The 18,139-nt window shown below is 45.7% G+C and overlaps 1 protein-coding gene across 1 annotated transcript in view; it reads right to left on the bottom strand.

Moving 5' to 3' along the window:
- Window positions 1-16,333, bottom strand: part of LOC141073005 (uncharacterized) — a 124,436-nt gene extending 108,103 nt beyond the window's left edge. Inside the window, 6 exon segments of the mRNA XM_073560287.1 lie at window positions 14,474-14,564; window positions 14,763-14,860; window positions 15,640-15,763; window positions 15,846-16,025; window positions 16,155-16,264; window positions 16,267-16,333. Coding sequence (XP_073416388.1) covers window positions 14,474-14,564; window positions 14,763-14,860; window positions 15,640-15,763; window positions 15,846-16,025; window positions 16,155-16,264; window positions 16,267-16,333 — 670 coding nt within the window.
- Window positions 16,334-18,139: the final 1,806 nt, after the last annotated feature.

Below are 18,139 nucleotides of genomic sequence, written 5' to 3'. Positions count from 1 at the left end.
ATCCCATTCTACCCATGCACCTCATTCCACCGTCCATCCTCCCTCTGTCCATCCTCCCTCTGTTCATCCTTCCCCCGTCCATTCTTCCACCGTCCATCCATCCTCCTACCACTCCTTCTCCTTTCTCTAGTTCCCCATTCCATTCTTCCCAGTACCTTCCTTCTCCATTGCATTATACCCCAATGCCCTCACCATACCCACCCCCACACACACCTTCAATGTTCCCACAAACCTCCTCTGTCCATCAACTCCCATCCCAACCTCATGTTTTCAACCCCCCTTCCACTTCTGATCCTCACCAACTCCGTTCCCAGTCCTCCACCCCCCCCCTCGATGTGGTCAACCCTGTTAACCCCTCCGATGATATCTCCACCCAACAATACCGGCATATGTAATTTTCTAAAAAAATTAAAATAACAGTTTTCTAAAAAATTAAAATAACAGTATATAATTTTGAAAAAATGCAAAAACAAACATGTTTTTGTTTCAAAACAATTTTATTGTGTAGTTTACTTTTTTTCTTTAGTTCTTGGTAAAGGTTGAAAGTACACCGGTGGTGTACAGATACAAATACACTACACTTGATAACATTTCAAAGTACACCGGTGGTGTAAAGGTAAAAAAACACAACACTGTTATTACCCACTATGAAAGAAAAAAGGAAAAATTACTAAAGTTTTTCTTATCCAAAAAAGGAACTTTGGTAAAAAAAAAAAAAAAAAATTATACCTCGTCATCTTGCCAGTCAACTCTTCCTTCTGGTGACAGAAAATGATCCCCAAATGTGTCCCTCATTCTTGACACTGACACAGAACTCCGAACACTTGTCTGCTGATAATCCCACAAGGTGGTTTCACAAACATTTTCTTCCATGGAAACAGGTTCCTTTGAAAGTACAAAATTGTGCAGGATTACACATGTTTTCACCACCTCATCCACAGTCTCAGTTTTCATTTTTATGGCCGTTAACAGCACTCTCCATTTTGCAGTTAAAATCCCAAAAGCGCACTCCACCACTCTTCGCGCTCTTGTCAATCGATAGTTAAATATTTTTTTGCTGTGTGTCAATCCATGACTACCATATAGCTTGAGATGATGTTTGGACAGTTGAAATGCGCCGTCACCAACACACACAAATGGCATTGGTGGGCCTGTTGTTCCAGGGAGTGGTCTTGGAGGTGGGAAATCAAAATTGTCTCCATACAAACGACGGCCCATTGTGGACATCTTGAATACCTGAGAATCATTTGATCGACCATACGCACCAATGTCCACCGCAATAAATTTGCATTTTGAGTCTGCAATGGCCATCAGTACAATTGAGAAGAATTTCTTGTAGTTGAAAAATTCTGATCCAGATCCAATGGGCTTCACAATCCTTATATGCTTCCCATCAACTGCACCAACACAATTTGGAAACTGGCAGATTTCTTGAAAGTTGTCCGCCATCTCCAGCCACCTTTCCTGTGTTGGCTGTGAGATGCACTCCTCGTGTAGACAATCCCACAATGCCCGGCGGGTCTGTTGGACAATTCCAGATATTGTTGATATCCCAAGCCGGAACTGGTAATGGAGGGAGGTGAAGGATTCTCCAGTTGCCAGGAATCTGGTAAAAAAAGGGGAAAAAGTAAAATTAGTACAAACTACAAGCCATAACATGACAATAAGAGTCTGCAGAATCTTAAAACTTTTAAAAAATAGATAACTTACCGAAGGGTCACCATCAAACGCTCCGCCGGTGAAATAGAAGAGCGCATGTAGGCGTCCCTTCTCCGGATTTGCGCTCCAACACGCTCCACCAATATCTCAAACAGGTCCTGTCTCATCCGCACATAATTGAAGAACTTGTCCGGATTATCCCTCAATTCCAGATACAGTGTAGAAAACACGCCAAGGGTAAATCTCTGTGCATTTATCGGATGAATCCACTGCCTTCGTCTCTTCCTTCTCCAATGCAGGAGTCGCAGTCTTCTTTTCTCCCTCTGGAGAGCAATAATTGCCAAACGATTGCAGTGAAAATCAAATTCCACACAGAGGGTGTTAATATTTGCTATGACTCCTTTTATCTCTGCCACTAGCTCAACAACCTTTCAAAGATATTGTTTTACAACACCATAGATATAGTTTCCCCTAGTTTCCAGGATCCAATCACATTTGGGAGCATTTTCCAAGAACCAATCATATTTGGGAGCATCCCATTTGGAGGGTGTGTAAAAAACGGATCCGTCAGAAAACAGACCCAATGGATAGCAAAAACGGATGACAGCGGATGGAACGGATCCTGTTTTTGACGGATCAGTCTAAAATCCGTTTAGCGGATCCGTCAAAAACCGGATCCGTACCATCCACTTGCACCCGTTTTAGCATTTTTAGCGGATCCGCCATTTTCACTTTTTGGCGGATTTTGACTGATGGTGAAAAACTGATGTGTGAAACAGGCCTTAGCCTAAAGCAAGAAAGGGGAAAGCTAAATTGCCCCGGTGTAGAACCCCAAAGGAATAGATAACCCCCAAACAGATATTGTCGGTGAGACAAGATGAGGCACAAACGCAGGTAGAAAATAGAGTGAGCAAATGATGGGCCCCAAACTGTCTAGATAGGACAGGACAGAAAAGATACTGTCTGCAATCACGCAAAACCCCTAAAAAATCCAACACGTCTGATATACAAAAACATTGAGGCCACACGACCTCTCCCCCACTAGCGATACTGAAAAGAATGACATAAGCTGTGATATATGAGCGGGGTCCAGCACAAATCCCAGCAGGGAATAATGCTGAACCCACACAGCAAAGCAGAAAAAGGCAAAAACTATGTCAAATGCAAAAGATTCCAGCAAACAAATAACTTATCTGAATGATGCAAGACCAAGGAGGGGAAAAAGCAGACTTCACAATGCACAGGAAGACAAACAAATCACCAGCAGCAACTGAAGGAAGCTTGCTCACTTAAATCCTCCCAGTCTGTAACCCTGACTTCCCATCATCGTCTTCAGGTGATAGACTTCAGTCAATACGACCAGCTCCACTACCCACAGCAACCACCAGAGGGAGCCCCGACTCAGAAGTCAGATCAAGTGAGTTCACAACAGTGCACCATCTTGGAGAAATGGTCGGTGACTACCCAAATAACCGTGCTGCCACTGAACTTGGGCAGTCCCACCACAAAGTCCATACCGACCATCTCCCAGGGCCCTGCTACCGGCAGGGGGTAAAGTAGCCCAGTGGGTTGCTGCCGAGGGGACCTATTCTGAGCGCAAGAGACGCACGCCTGAATATAGTCCCTGACATCACATGCCATATGTGGCCACCAGTACGTCCTTGCCAGAAGCTCAGAGGTCCGTTTTGTCCCAAAATGTCCACCCATCCTGGAGGAGTGAGCCCAAGAGAGGACCTCCGGCCGCAGATAGGCAGGGAGAAATATCTTGCCCGGAGATACTGACTCAAGGGTGACCGAAACCATGGTCCTCAGACTCTCAGATGGGACGATCAGCCGAGGCTCCTTCTCCTCCAATGACAGCACGGAGCAGGAGAGAGCATCGGCCCGGATGTTCTTCTCTCAGGAGAGAAAATGGATGGTGAAGTGGGACCAGGAGAAGAACAAGGACCATCTGGCCTAGCGACCGCTGGGCTGTCTGCAAATACACCAAGTTCTTGTGGTCGATTAACACCTGGAAGGGGTGGCGAGCCCCCTCTAGGAGGTATCTCCACTCCGAGAAGGCCAACTTCATCGCTAGCAGCTCCCTGTCCTCAATGGAATAATTCCTTTCCGCCGGCGTTAAGGTCTTGGAGAAAAAGAAGTATGGGTGCTTCCGACCTTGCGCATTCTTCTGAAACAGGACCACTCCAGCACCAACAGAAGAGGCATCCACCTCCAAAATGAAGGGTTGTTCTACATCGGGGCGATGTAGAATGGGAGCGCTAGCAAAATGAGACTTAATGGAGGAGAAGCCCTTGGAGACAGGTTCCGACCACAACTTGGGATTTGCACCCTTCTTGGTTAGGGCCACTAAGGGGGCTACCAAAGTCGAGAAGTGGGGGATGAATTGTTGATAGTAATTTATGAACCCCATAAAGTCCTGCACCGCTTTGAGAGAATGGGGCTCCTGCCAATCCATCACTGACTGTAGCTTGGCAGGATCCATGGCCAATCCCTGGGCGGAGATGATATAGCCCAGGAAAGGCAATGACTCCTGCTCAAACACACACTTCTCCAACTTGGCATAGAGGGAGTTTTCCCGCAGGAGATCGAAGACTTTGCAAACATCTCTCCGGTGGGAGTCGATATCTGGAGAGTGGATAAGAATATCATCCAGATAGGCTACTACCGAAGTGGTAAGAATATCCCGGAAGATGTCGTTCACAAAGTCTTGGAAGACGGCCGGGGCATTACAGAGCCCGAAGGGAATCACCAGGTATTCATAGTGCCCATCCCTGGGTTAAAAGCCGTCTTCCATTCGTCCCCCTCACGGATGCGAATCAGGTTGTAAGCCCTCCGCAGATCGAGTTTGGTAAACACTCTCCCTCCCCGTAGCTTATCCAACAGCTCCGATATCAGGGACAAAGGGTACTTATTCTTAATGGTACTGGCGTTAAGACCCCGGTAATCGATGCAGGGACGCAGTTCTCCGCTCTTCTTCTGGACGAAGAAGAAACCCGCCCCTGCTGGTGAAACCGACTTCCTAATGAATCCTAGTCAGTCAAAGAAAAAAGAAACATCCGGCACTGTCCCCGAGGAAGAAATACCCGCAAAGCCACTTATAACCGCTATCAGTGTGACACCTGTAACCCTTGCTGAACGGGTGCTCTATCCATGTGAAGAAAAAACATGAACTATCATAGTAGAAAAAGACAGCAGGATGGCACTCACCGTTCTCTTGAAATGATTCACTTTATTTCATGTTAATAAAGAATAGGCAATGGCACGGGAGAAATGCAAAAAGACGGACGACAGCAGTTTCGTGAACAATGCACTAGGTCCCATGCTCAGGCTCAAGGAAACACTAATTTATACCACATGTGTGAACAAAAGAAACTTCACCCTTTACCTGAACGTGTCTTAAAAAAACCCCAAAATAAAAATAAAAACAAGCATAATTTACATACACCATATGCAATAAAACTAGCAATCATAACCGCTTCAGAGAAATACGGACATATCCACTTTTTCATTTAGACCCAAAGGACCTGTGGCTTTTGTACGGAGGATCCATTTAGCCTCTATTTGTAAAAGATGTTTTTTTATGGTTCCCTCCATGCTGCGGTGCAGACACCCTTTCAATGCCAGTAAACCGTAATGCTTCCGCATTCCCCCCATGTACCTTCCTCATGTGTTCTATAAGTCTAGGGACACCCTTTCCTGTGCTGATGGAATTGAAATGTTCCCTGAATCTTACACAGAGGGGCCGGATAGTTTTCCCAATGTAGAAAAAAAACGCATGGGCAAAACAATGCATACACTACAAAGGAGGTCCTGCAAGTAATGAATTCCGTGACTTCGTGAAATATAGGCCCCATTTTTACAGTTTTGCCACTTAATTTAAATGGACACCAAGAACAGTTTTTACATATATAATTTCCCTTTGGGGCACTAGATTCCAACCAATTATTTCGTTTGTTTTGAAATCTGTTCTTGACTAATAAATCCCGAAGGTTAGTACTTCTTTTACTCGCAAATAAAGGACCCCTACTGACCACATCTGTGAGGTCTCTGTCACTTTCGAGTAGGTGCCAATTCTGTCTGATGACTGTTCTAATGTGTCTATCCATAGCATTATATGTAAAACTAAAAACAAACCGTTTCTCTTTTCCCTTTTTGATCTGCCCGTTAATAACTGGTTCACTATTAACCCTCTGTAAGGCGGAATCTAGAACAGAATCAGGATATCCTCTTTTTTGGAATCTGCTACGCAATTCATTCGCTTGTCTCTGAAAACCTTCATTATGACTATTAAATTTCTTTAATCTCAAAAATTGGCCATAAGGCAAGGAATTCTTTACATAATGGGGGTGTGCACTATTATAATGTAAGAGGGAGTTTGTGGATGAAGATTTACGAAAAATTTCTATTTACAAAACTCCATTGGTTAACTTTAATCTGACAACCAAAAAATCTATTTCTGAGCCTCCAAATTGCGAAGTAAACTTCATATTCATATTATTATGTGAATTAAGAAACTCCACAAATAAATTGAAATCCTCTTTTGACCCGTCCCACACAATGAAAATGTCATCCACATAGCGAATAAATCATTTTATATACTTCAAAAAGGGATTGGTGACCGCATAAACTACTTTCTCCTCCAAAACTGCCAAAAACAGGTTAGCGAGGGTGCACGCGACGGGCGTACCCATCGCTGTACCCTCCGTTTGCCTATACCAGACATTGTCAAATTGGAACGCGTTATGCGTAAGAATAAAATAAAGACCATCTATGATGAAATTGATGGTTCCCAGATCTCTATCAGAACTCAAAAGCACTTGTCTAATTGCGTCTACTCCACCCTCATGTGGAATTCTGGTGTATAGATTTTCCACATCTATGGATGTCATCTGGAAATTATCCTGCCAATCAATTTCTTTTAGAACTGTCACAAAATCTTTTGAATCTTTTATGTATGAAGGAATCTCCTTGAGGAGAGGACGCAGAAGCCAGTCTATGTACTGGGATAGGGGCTCCGTGAGAGATCCTATCCCAGACACTATGGGGCGGCCTGGAGGATTATTAATGGACTTGTGTATTTTAGGTATATGATACCAATGAGGCTTTCTCGGAAATTCTGGAAACAATTTCTCAGCTTTACGTTTTGAAAGTACATTATTCTGGACCTGTTGTCTTAAAAGAGACCGCAATTCTTCTTTGTATCTATTGGTGGGATCACTTTTTAAGACACAGTAAGTTGAAGAAACGAATAACTGCCTATTCGAGTCGGCAACATAACTGTCCTTATTTAGTAGAACCACGTTACCTCCTTTATCTGCTGAACGCAGGATTACATCTGACCAGCCCTGAATTTCTTTAATGGCCTGTCTTTCCTCCAAAGTTAGATTTGCGGTCTGTTTTGAATATATCAATGCCTCTAAATCCTTCACTACCTTTGTTCCAAACACATCTACCACATTTCCAGGGGAAATGGGAGGCATGTATGAGGAACTACAACCTCCCAAAAAAGGAACATAATTATGTGCGGTGGTTACATTAGACTGAGTTACAGGATCAATATCCATCAGAATTAATGCGTCATCTCTAATATCCGCTAGCGATCCATGTCCAGCCATAAACCCCAAAGGGCCAATGGTGCATGGAATCTCTCCAGGGTAACTACTGGTTTCAGAGGAAGCATTATTAGATGCAAAAGATTTATGCAAATGGATTTTTCTCAGTGCTTTGAAAAGATCTATTTGGAAATCAACCATATTAAAGTCCTGAGGAATGCAATAATTAAGACCCTTGGACAATACATCTAAATGTCTCTTTTCCAGGACACGGTCTGTTAAATTGATGACCAAATTTTGCATGGAATCAGTCTCCTCTATGTTTTCCAAGACACCTGTTTCCTTTTTCGTAAATTGCCGCTTGGGCCTCCTCTTTCCTCTGCGGATTCTATGTGTAAAGGGAATGACGTAGACTCTGCGATATTCTTCCAATCACCTGGACATGCAGACGGAATAATGTCCTCATTAGCGCTAGAGTCTGAATCAGTAGTCAAATAATCCCTTTTATTGTGTCGTGATTTTGTGTTCTCCCTTTTGAAATTTCTTCTCTTAAAACGAGGGTTTGACTGTAAATTTTTATTTTTGTTCCATGAAAAAATTTGATTAGTGTCAAAATCATGTTTGTCCCGGATAAATTTGTCTTTTTTTCTTTGCTTGATCTCCGTCTGTAAAACCACCAGTTTGCTATCCAATTTTTTTATTAAGGGTTAACCATTGCTGTTCTGTGATTCTTGTTTTTAACTCTTCTTTTGTTTTCTTAAGATCCATTTTCACTTGCTCATAATTAAGCACATTCTGTTGTAAAACCAAATTCAAAAGATCCTGTGAACATTTTAGCAGGATTTTATTCCATTCGTCAGAAAATCTTGCATTATCCTGGAACTGTGCCATCGGTTTGAACACTCTTAACCCACGAGGTACTCTGCCACAGTCCTTGTATGATTGCAAAGAGTTATTTGTCCAAAAAAGGTTGATTTCTCTTTCTGCCGCTTCTTGCAGTTTAAATTCCAGTGTCTTGGTGCTGTATGATAAAATGCTGTCTGACTTCTCACAATCTGTGAAATAGGAGTCTACGTTCTCCCGGCCTGCCAATATGCTATTAGATAAAGGGAAGGTGCTCGTCTCCATTATTGCGGAGAAAAAACTGCATACACCATGCGGATTTTTTTGCTGCTGGGTAAATCACAGGACGTGCTCCGGAAATAAAGCAGTGTTCAACAATAGTCAGTCAAAGAAAAAAGAAACATCCGGCACTGTCCCTGAGGAAGAAATACCCGCAAAGCCCCTTGTAACCGCTATCAGTGTGACACCTGTAACCCTTGCTGAACGGGTGCTCTATCCATGTGAAGAAAAAACATGAACTATCATAGTAGAAAAAGACAGCAGGATGGCACTCACCGTTCTCTTGAAATGATTCACTTTATTTCATGTTAATAAAGCACAGGCAATGGCACAGGAGAAATGCAAAAAGACGGACGACAGCCGTTTCGTGCACAATGCACTTCAACAGGTCCCATGCTCAGGCTCAAGGAAACACTAATTTATACCACATGTGTGAACAAAAGAAACTCCACCCTTTACCTGAACGTGTCTTAAAAAAAACCCAAAATAAAAAATAAAAACAAGCATAATTTACCTACACCATATGCAATAAAACTAGCAATCATAACCGCTTCAGAGAAATACGGACATATCTACTTTTTCATTTAGACCCAAAGGACCTGTGGCAGAGTCTACGTCATTCCCTTTAGACATAGAATCCGCAGAGGAAAGAGGAGGCCCAAGCGGCAATTTACGAAAAAGGAAACAGGTGTCTTGGAAAACATAGAGGAGACTGATTCCATGCAAAATTTGGTCATCAATTTAACAGACCGTGTCCTGGAAAAGAGACATTTAGATGTATTGTCCAAGGGTCTTAATTATTGCATTCCTCAGGACTTTAATATGGTTGATTTCCAAATAGATCTTTTCAAAGCACTGAGAAAAATCCATTTGCATAAATCTTTTGCATCTAATAATGCTTCCTCTGAAACCAGTAGTTACCCTGGAGAGATTCCCTGCACCATTGGCCCTTTGGGGTTTATGGCTGGACATGGATCGCTAGCGGATATTAGAGATGACGCATTAATTCTGATGGATATTGATCCTGTAACTCAGTCTAATGTAACCACCGCACATAATTATGTTCCTTTTTTGGGAGGTTGTAGTTCCTCATACATGCCTCCCATTTCCCCTGGAAATGTGGTAGATGTGTTTGGAACAAAGGTAGTGAAGGATTTAGAGGCATTGATATATTCAAAACAGACCGCAAATCTAACTTTGGAGGAAAGACAGGCCATTAAAGAAATTCAGGGCTGGTCAGATGTAATCCTGCGTTCAGCAGATAAAGGAGGTAACGTGGTTCTACTAAATAAGGACAGTTATGTTGCTGAGGCGAATAGGCAGTTATCCGTTTCTTCAACTTACTGTGTCTTAAAAAGTGATCCCACCAATAGATACAAAGAAGAATTGTGGTCTCTTTTAAGACAACAGGTCCAGAATAATGTACTTTCAAAACGTAAAGCTGAGAAATTGTTTCCAGAATTTCCGAGAAAGCCTCATTGGTATCATATACCTAAAATACACAAGTCCATTAATAATCCTCCAGGCCGCCCTATAGTGTCTGGGATAGGGTCTCTCACGGAGCCCCTATCCCAGTACATAGACTGGCTTCTGCGTCCTCTCCTCAAGGAGATTCCTTCGTACATAAAAGATTCAAAAGATTTTGTGACAGTTCTAAAAGAAATTGATTGGCAGGATAATTTCCAGATGACATCCATAGATGTGGAAAATCTATACACCAGAATTCCACATGAGGGTGGAGTAGACGCAATTAGACAAGTGCTTTTGAGTTCTGATAGAGATCTGGGAACCATCAATTTCATCATAGATGGTCTTGATTTTATTCTTACGCATAACGCGTTCCAATTTGACAATGTCTGGTATAGGCAAACGGAGGGTACAGCGATGGGTACGCCCGTCGCGTGCACCCTCGCTAACCTGTTTTTGGCAGTTTTGGAGGAGAAAGTAGTTTATGCGGTCACCAATCCCTTTTTGAAGTATATAAAATTATTTATTCGCTATGTGGATGACATTTTCATTGTGTGGGACGGGTCAAAAGAGGATTTCAATTTATTTGTGGAGTTTCTTAATTCACATAATAATATGAATATGAAGTTTACTTCGCAATTTGGAGGCTGGGAAATAGATTTTTTGGTTGTCAGATTAAAGTTAACCAATGGAGTTTTGTATACAGAAATTTTTCGTAAATCTTCATCCACAAACTCCCTCTTACATTATAATAGTGCACACCCCCATTATGTAAAGAATTCCTTGCCTTATGGCCAATTTTTGAGATTAAAGAAATTTAATAGTCATAATGAAGGTTTTCAAAGACAAGCAAATGAATTGCGCAGCAGATTCAAAAAAAGAGGATATCCTGATTCTGTTCAAGATTCCGCCTTACAGAGGGTTAATAGTGAACCAGTTATTAACGGGCAGATCAAAAAGGGAAAAGAGAAACGGTTTGTTTTTAGTTTTACATATAATGCTATGGATAGACACATTAGAACAGTCATCAGACAGAATTGGCACCTACTCGAAAGTGACAGAGACCTCACAGATGTGGTCAGTAGGGGTCCTTTATTTGCGAGTAAAAGAAGTACTAACCTTTGGGATTTATTAGTCAAGAACAGATTTCAAAACAAATGAAATAATTAGTTGGAATCTAGTGCCCCAAAGGGAAATTATACATGTAAAAACTGTTCTTGGTGTCCATTTAAATTAGGTGGCAAAACTGTAAAAATGGGACCTATATTTCACGAAGTCACGGAATTCATTACTTGCAGGACCTCCTTTGTAGTGTATGCATTGTTTTGCCCATGTGGTTTTTTTCTACATTGGGAAAACTATCCGGCCCCTCTGTGTAAGATTCAGGGAACATTTCAATTCCATCAGCACAGGAAAGGGTGTCCCTAGACTTATAGAACACATGAGGAAGGTACATGGGGGGAATGCGGAAGCATTACGGTTTACTGGCATTGAAAGGGTGTCTGCACCGCAGCATGGAGGGAACCATAAAAAACATCTTTTACAAATAGAGGCTAAATGGATCCTCCGTACAAAAGCCACAGGTCCTTTGGGTCTAAATGAAAAAGTGGATATGTCCGTATTTCTCTGAAGCGGTTATGATTGATAGTTTTATTGCATATGGTGTATGTAAATTATGCTTGTTTTTATTTTTATTTTGTATTTTGGGGTTTTTTTAAGACACGTTCAGGTAAAGGGTGGAGTTTCTTTTGTTCACACATGTGGTATAAATGAGTGTTTCCTTGAGCCTGAGCATGGGACCTAGTGCATTGTGCACGAAACGGCTGTCGTCCGTCTTTTTGCATTTCTCCCGTGCCATTGCCTATGCTTTATTAACATGAAATAAAGTGAATCATTTCACGAGAACGGTGAGTGCCATCCTGCTGTCTTTTTCCAAATGAATCCCCTTGCCAGATTCTCCGATATACTGAGATATGGCCTCTGTCTCCGAGAGATAAAGGGGGTAGACTTGTCACTGAGGAGGCTCAGCACCAGGCAAGAGGTCAATAGGACAGTCGTAGGGGTGATGGGGCGGAAGAGTCTCCGCCATGCTCTTGGAGAACACGTCTGCATACTGTTCATAGTGTTTGGGGAGAGAGGAAAGATCTGCGGGGAATTTGGTGGAAGCAACCTGAACGCACTCCCTCTGACATCTACCCTCACAGGCTTTACCGCAACCGAGAATCCTCACCGAGGACCACTCTATATGGGGAGAGTGGAACGTAGCCAGGGAATCCCTAAAAGGACCTGATCGATACCCTCGGCCATGACGAGGAGGGATATCGTCTCCTGATGGGACAGAGACACAGAGAGTATCAATGGGGTGGTCTGGTGGGTAATTTGAGAAGGTAGAGTCACGCCGTTCACCACCTTGACGGTGATGGGCTTGGCCATCATAACCAGGGGTATAATGTGCCATTGAGCGAAGGCAGAAGACATGAAATTGCCCTCCGCTCCGGAATCCACGCAAACTTCCACCGCCAGAGTGGAAGAACCTACCTCAAGCTTACCCTTAAAGGTCAGCTTCGAGGAAAACGCCGCTGATTCTAGTGAGCCCCCTCCTATGGCCACTAGAGGTGCGCGTTTTCCTGGCCGTTGTGGGCACCGGTTGGCAAGGTGACCAGACTACCGGCCAACATGACAGACCACAGGTGCTCGAGCGGACCGGGACCTGGGTCCTGCGCAAGGAGCCCCCATGGCCCCCTGAGGCTCGGATGCCTTAGCAAAACTAGGTGCCAAACTAAACCTCTGCCTACACTGGGACCGCTCCAACCCTCACTCGGTGAAGCGAAGGTCTATACGGGTGGAGACGGTGATAAGCTCCTCCAGTGTGGCAGGAATCTTCCTGGTGGCCAGAGCGTCCTTCACATGATCAGCCAAGCCTCTCCAGAAAGCCAGAATGAGGACCTTATCTGACCACTCCAACTCGGAGGCCAGCGTCCGGAACTGGATGGTGAAGTGACCGACCATGGACGAGCCCTGTGACATAGCCAGCAGCCGGAGCGCGGTGTCATGGGTGACTTGCGGTCCCAAGAAGACCTGCTTCAGAGTGGCCAAGAACAGAGAAGCACTATGTACCACATGATCACCACGTTCCCAAAGCGGTGTGGCCCACTCCAAAGCCCTGACTGACAAGAGGGAGATGACAAATCCCACTTTAGCCCGCTTGGAGTGGAATCGTGCAGCCAGCAGCTCTAGCTGTATCGCACACTGGCTCACAAAACCCCTACATGAAGCACTGTCGCCCGAGAACTTCTGGGGCAGCGGGAGGTGGGACAGAGTCGGGGCAGGGATCGCAGTGGTCACACGAGAGACAGCCTCTGTGGCTGCCTGGAGCGTGACCGCGGTAACATCGCAGCTGAGGCTGGACGCTCAAGAGCCGCCAACCTGCCCTCCAGCTGCCGGAAGTACGCCCTGAGTCACTGCTCGTCCGCCATTACTAGCCAGACCCTTGCGCTAGTATAATGTTAGGGTTGCGGATTGCACTAAATATAAAATATAAAGTGCGATCGCAACCCGGGGTTTATGGTGCAGAGATGGTAACCTACTGCTTTGTAATGGCGAAGTACTAACTGAACACCGGCGGGTTAACCACTGACCCGGTGTGCACAGAAGCGAACTCTGTTACCTCACAGAGCCGCTGGAAGAAATGTCAGCGCCTGTTTATCTTCACAGGACTCGGCAGGGGAGCGCTAGTGTAGGGCCACAGGACTCTGCCCCAAGGACACAGGGTTAGAGTACCTCCAGTCCCACTAGCGTTCAGCACCGCAGCTGCGATGCCTGGACAGACGCTTATAGAATGCTGTGCCCTGTTAACAGTCACAGGATGCAGCAGGTAGTTGCTTGACGAACAGCACAGCACTGGCAGACGCCACTAACCAGTCTAAGCTTAGGACTGGAAAGCGCATAAGACGAGCACGGTGCCGCTCTAACGGATGCTGCTGTACATGCGGTAGCGTAGTGCCTTAGGTAGAGTGGCACACTCTGGCGCTAGCATGTGTGAGGAGCTGGGAGCACTGCGGCGCTAGGCAGTGCCACAACTCGGTGCTGACTCTGACTCTAGAAACCCTATCTCATGCACAACCAAGGGAGGGGAGTTATAATGAGTCAGTCACCTGTAACAAGCATCCATCTTCACACACACACTTTGCCATATTAGTCTATACTAGCGCACGGCCGTGTAACCGTGTGACCCTTTTATAGGCGCAGCCTTCCGGGACCTTCCTGATGGCTCAATCCAAGCTGCTTGAGGACCTGAGTGTGTGACCTCCGACCTCCAATGAGAGTTCGTCCCACCGGCATGCTCAGAAGGCTGCAAAAAGGACTTACTGTAGCCTCTGGAGCTGCTCACTGCTGGCTAGTGCAGATTGCTAAAGCTGAACCAGAGGTGGCAGCAGCAGCAACCAGCCTGACAGCCAGTGGCATAACTACAAAGTTATGGGCCCCAGTGCGAACTTTCAAATGGGGCCCCCCCATGCCAAAATACACGCACGTCTCCGCTCCGTACACGCGCGGCTCCATAAACTTCATACACGCGCGGCTCTGCTCCGTACACACATGGCTCCTCTCCGTCCACAGCCGGTGACTGAGAAGAATCTGTGACTTATCTGCATTTAGTGGTTACTACTCACCTGGGTAGTCATATGTAGGAATCTCCTCTTTACACCCCTCATCACCCCTCACATATGTCTCTGTAGTATTAATGTGGGTCAGATCTTCAACCTGAAACAAATATTGTAAAACTCACAGACAGATGGAGAAGTCACATCTATGATCAGCTCTAATCCTGCCATCTCCACTGTTCTCATTACACAAGTATAAAACATATAATACTGGTGGTTTAAACAAGACTGAGCACAAGACCTTCACAGCCATCTACACACCACAGGCGAAAACTCATGACACCTTCTCTCCATCTACCTGATGATCCTGAGGAGCATTGGGATCTTCTTGTTTACAGTCCTGTGAAAGAAGAGGATGGGGACATCTCTCTGGTGTTGTCCTCTTACTGGATAGATCTGGAGGAAACACATACAGGGACTGAATTCATTCTTTACATATAGATAGAATCATAGAATCGTAGAGTTGGAAGGGACCTCCTGGGCCATCTGGTCCAACCCCCTGCTCAAAGCAGGATTCGCTAAATCATCCCAGTCAGATGTCTGTCCAGCCTCTGTTTGAAGACTTCCATTGAACGAGAACTCACCACTTCTCGTGGCAGCCTGTTCCACTCATTGATCACTCTAACTGTCAAAAAGTTTTTTCTAATATCTAATCTGTGTCTCCTCCCATTCAGTTTCATCCCATTGCTTCTAGTCTTTCCTTGTGCAAATGAGAATAAAGTTGATCCTTCTACAATGTGACAGCCCTTTAGATATTTGTAGACAGCTATTAAGTCTCCTCTCAGTCTTCTCTTTTGCAAACTAAACATTCCCAAATCCTGCAACCTTTCCTCATAAGACAGGGTTTGCAGACCGGTCACCATTCTGGTCGCTCTTTTCTGAACTTGCTCCAGTTTGTTGATGTCTTTTTTAAAATGTGGTGCCCAAAACTGGACACAATATTCCAGATGAGGTCTGACCAAAGAGGAGTAGAGGGAAATAATGACTTCACGTGATCTAGACTGTATGCTTCTGTTAATACATCCTAGAATTGCATTTGCCTTTTTTGCTGCTGCATCACACTGTTGACTCATATTCAGTCTGTGATCTATTAGTATACCCAAGTCTTTTTCACATGTGCTGTCACTTAGCCCTTAGATAATTATAGGCCGTGTGTATTTAGTCCTGTCTATTACCTGGTGATGTGAGGGGCTGGGGAACCTCCATCATGACGTCCTTATACAGATCTCTGTGTCCTTCTAAATACTCCCACTCCTCCATGGAGAAATAGACGGAGACATCCTGACACCTTATAGGAACCTGACACATACAATGATACCATCATCCCCCGATTCCTTCATAGCATTACTGTATAATGTCCCACCATTCCCAGCAGTGTCACCTCTCCAGTCAGCAGCTCAATCATCTTGTAGGTGAGTTCTAAGATCTTCTGGTCATCAGTGTCCTCATGTATCATGGGGTGAAGTGGAGGCTCTGTGATTGAGCTCAGGGGTCTTCCCCATGCCTCAGACACAGGGTCCTGACAGCGCTCACTAGAGGTCTTCTTCACTACTGTGTAATCCTGGTTATGGAGAGACACATTAATAAATCTCACTACAGACATTTCCAGAGTCCTCACCTCTCCAGTTCTGTCCATCTGTTATTGCCATACATATGAATGATGTAATGTGACGTCATCAGAATCTCTCACCTCTCCAGTAAGCCGAAAGAGGATCTCTAGGGTGAGGTGTAATATTTTCTCTGCCATCTTTTCTCTGTCCATATGCATCTGTGATGGGTAATTCAGGAAAATTCTCTTTTGTAGAAGATCTTCACTGAGAGGATCCGATATTGTAGAGACCTGAATGAGAAGATGAGCCGATGTAACATCATAAAACTCCAGTGTAATAATACAATTACTGGAGATAATAAGGGAAACATATGAGGAGATTATTTTACAGTATTTAGTTTTCTTCTTTACATCTATTAATAAAACCTATATATTTAGGCCACAGACAACAAGCAGTTTCTCCCTCAGAGTCGGCAGCTGAATATGTTTCTCATAGACTCATCTTCCATAACGCTAATTCTCGTCTCATTTACCGACACTGGAATCGGCATTAGCAATACTGCAGGAGATATTCATTACACGGGACAGGAGAAATAACTACTTCATGATGAGGACGACATCTTCATCTTCTACTATGGCTCTAGAAACATATTTGACCAGAGTCCGTCACTGACTCCATCCCCACCAGCCGTCTATATGAATGCTTCCTGTCTTCCCCATACTGTAATCTTCTATCACATTAGATCTCATGTCTGATTCACACGTAGGAGGGAGAGTCCCCACTGTGTAACCGGACCGAACCAAGGGGACTGTCACCAAGGTTCCTAGGGAAACTGTTTCCAGGGGACATAATTAGAGGACGGAGCAGGGATAGTTCTAGAAGGAGTGGGGGCGGAGCAAGTATAAAAGGAACTGAGAACGACAGCAGGGGGCACTCGACAGAGCGGAAGAGAGGGAGCAGGAAGCCTAGGTGGCGCCAGAGAGCCAGAGTGAGAAGTAGTGAGCGATGACCATAGAGATTGGAGAGGGATCCACCACCGCCAGGGAGGAGACAGCCCCGAGCAGCCCAGCAGAGGGACACCGACCGAACGACCGCGCTCCCGCTCCCGTCACCTCAGCCCGCAGTTGCGGCCTGCCAGCTGCCACCCGCAGCCGCCACTGCCCGACTCCAGCCCGTGGCTGTGGCCTTCTCACTGCCACCCGCGGCCGCCGCTGCCCGACTTCGGCCCACGGTCTGCCTGCCGCCGTCCGCAGCCAACACTGCCCGACTTCACTCAGCGGTTGTGGCCTGCCTGCCACCACCCGCAGCTACCACTGCCCGAGTCCAGCCCGCGAACACGGCCTGCCCGCTGCCACCCGCGGCCGCCACTACCCGACTCCAGCCCGCGGCTGTGGCCTTCTCACTGCCATCCGCGGCCGCCGCTGCCCGACTTCGGCCCACGGTCTGCCTGCCGCCGTCCGCAGCCGTCACTGCCCGACTTCACTCAGCGGTTGTGTCCTGCCTGCTACCACCCGCGGCCGCCGCTGCCTGACTTCAGCCTGCGATTGCGGCCTGCCTGCCACCACGTCCAGGGCCCCGGCCACCGCCATCCCGCCTCCCCCGGGAGGCACAACACAGATGGACTCTTCAGGGGCAAGTTGTGCCCTCGCTCCACCTGGGCGTAGGAACGCCAGAAGCTTACGTCAACTCCTCATCGGCTGGGCCCAGCGGCTGAAATGCAGAGTAGACACCGACCACCACTCTGCCGGACGTCAGAGAAGGATAAGTGACACGTTGTAGTTGATCAATCGTAGTACTTGGACCTGTAGTCGGCCATACCGCGGCCTCATAGTCACCCGTTCCGACCGGGAAGTTATTATCGTGTTACCTGTGTATTATTGTTTTGATCCCGTGGATAACTGTTGTTAGCTTGCTAGTTACTCAAGATAGCCCATTATATATATTACATTCTAAGCTCACTCCAGCTCCCGTCTCATCACTGCATCCCGCGTACCTGCGACTACTACTGCGTAGTCGGCAGGATGCAGTCTCTGAGCGCAAGCGGAGATGCTGTGGACCAAGGGGGCGAAGGCGGACCCCGGTCCAGTTTATCCTTGGGGGCTATGCTGAGTAACCTGCCCAGGTT

This window comes from Dendrobates tinctorius, unplaced genomic scaffold (assembly GCF_039654945.1).
Source record: "Dendrobates tinctorius isolate UK_male_01 unplaced genomic scaffold, ASM3965494v1 ptg000294l, whole genome shotgun sequence".
In the NCBI taxonomy this organism is placed as follows: Eukaryota; Metazoa; Chordata; class Amphibia; order Anura; family Dendrobatidae; genus Dendrobates; species Dendrobates tinctorius.
This window is presented reverse-complemented; position numbering and strand designations above follow the sequence as displayed.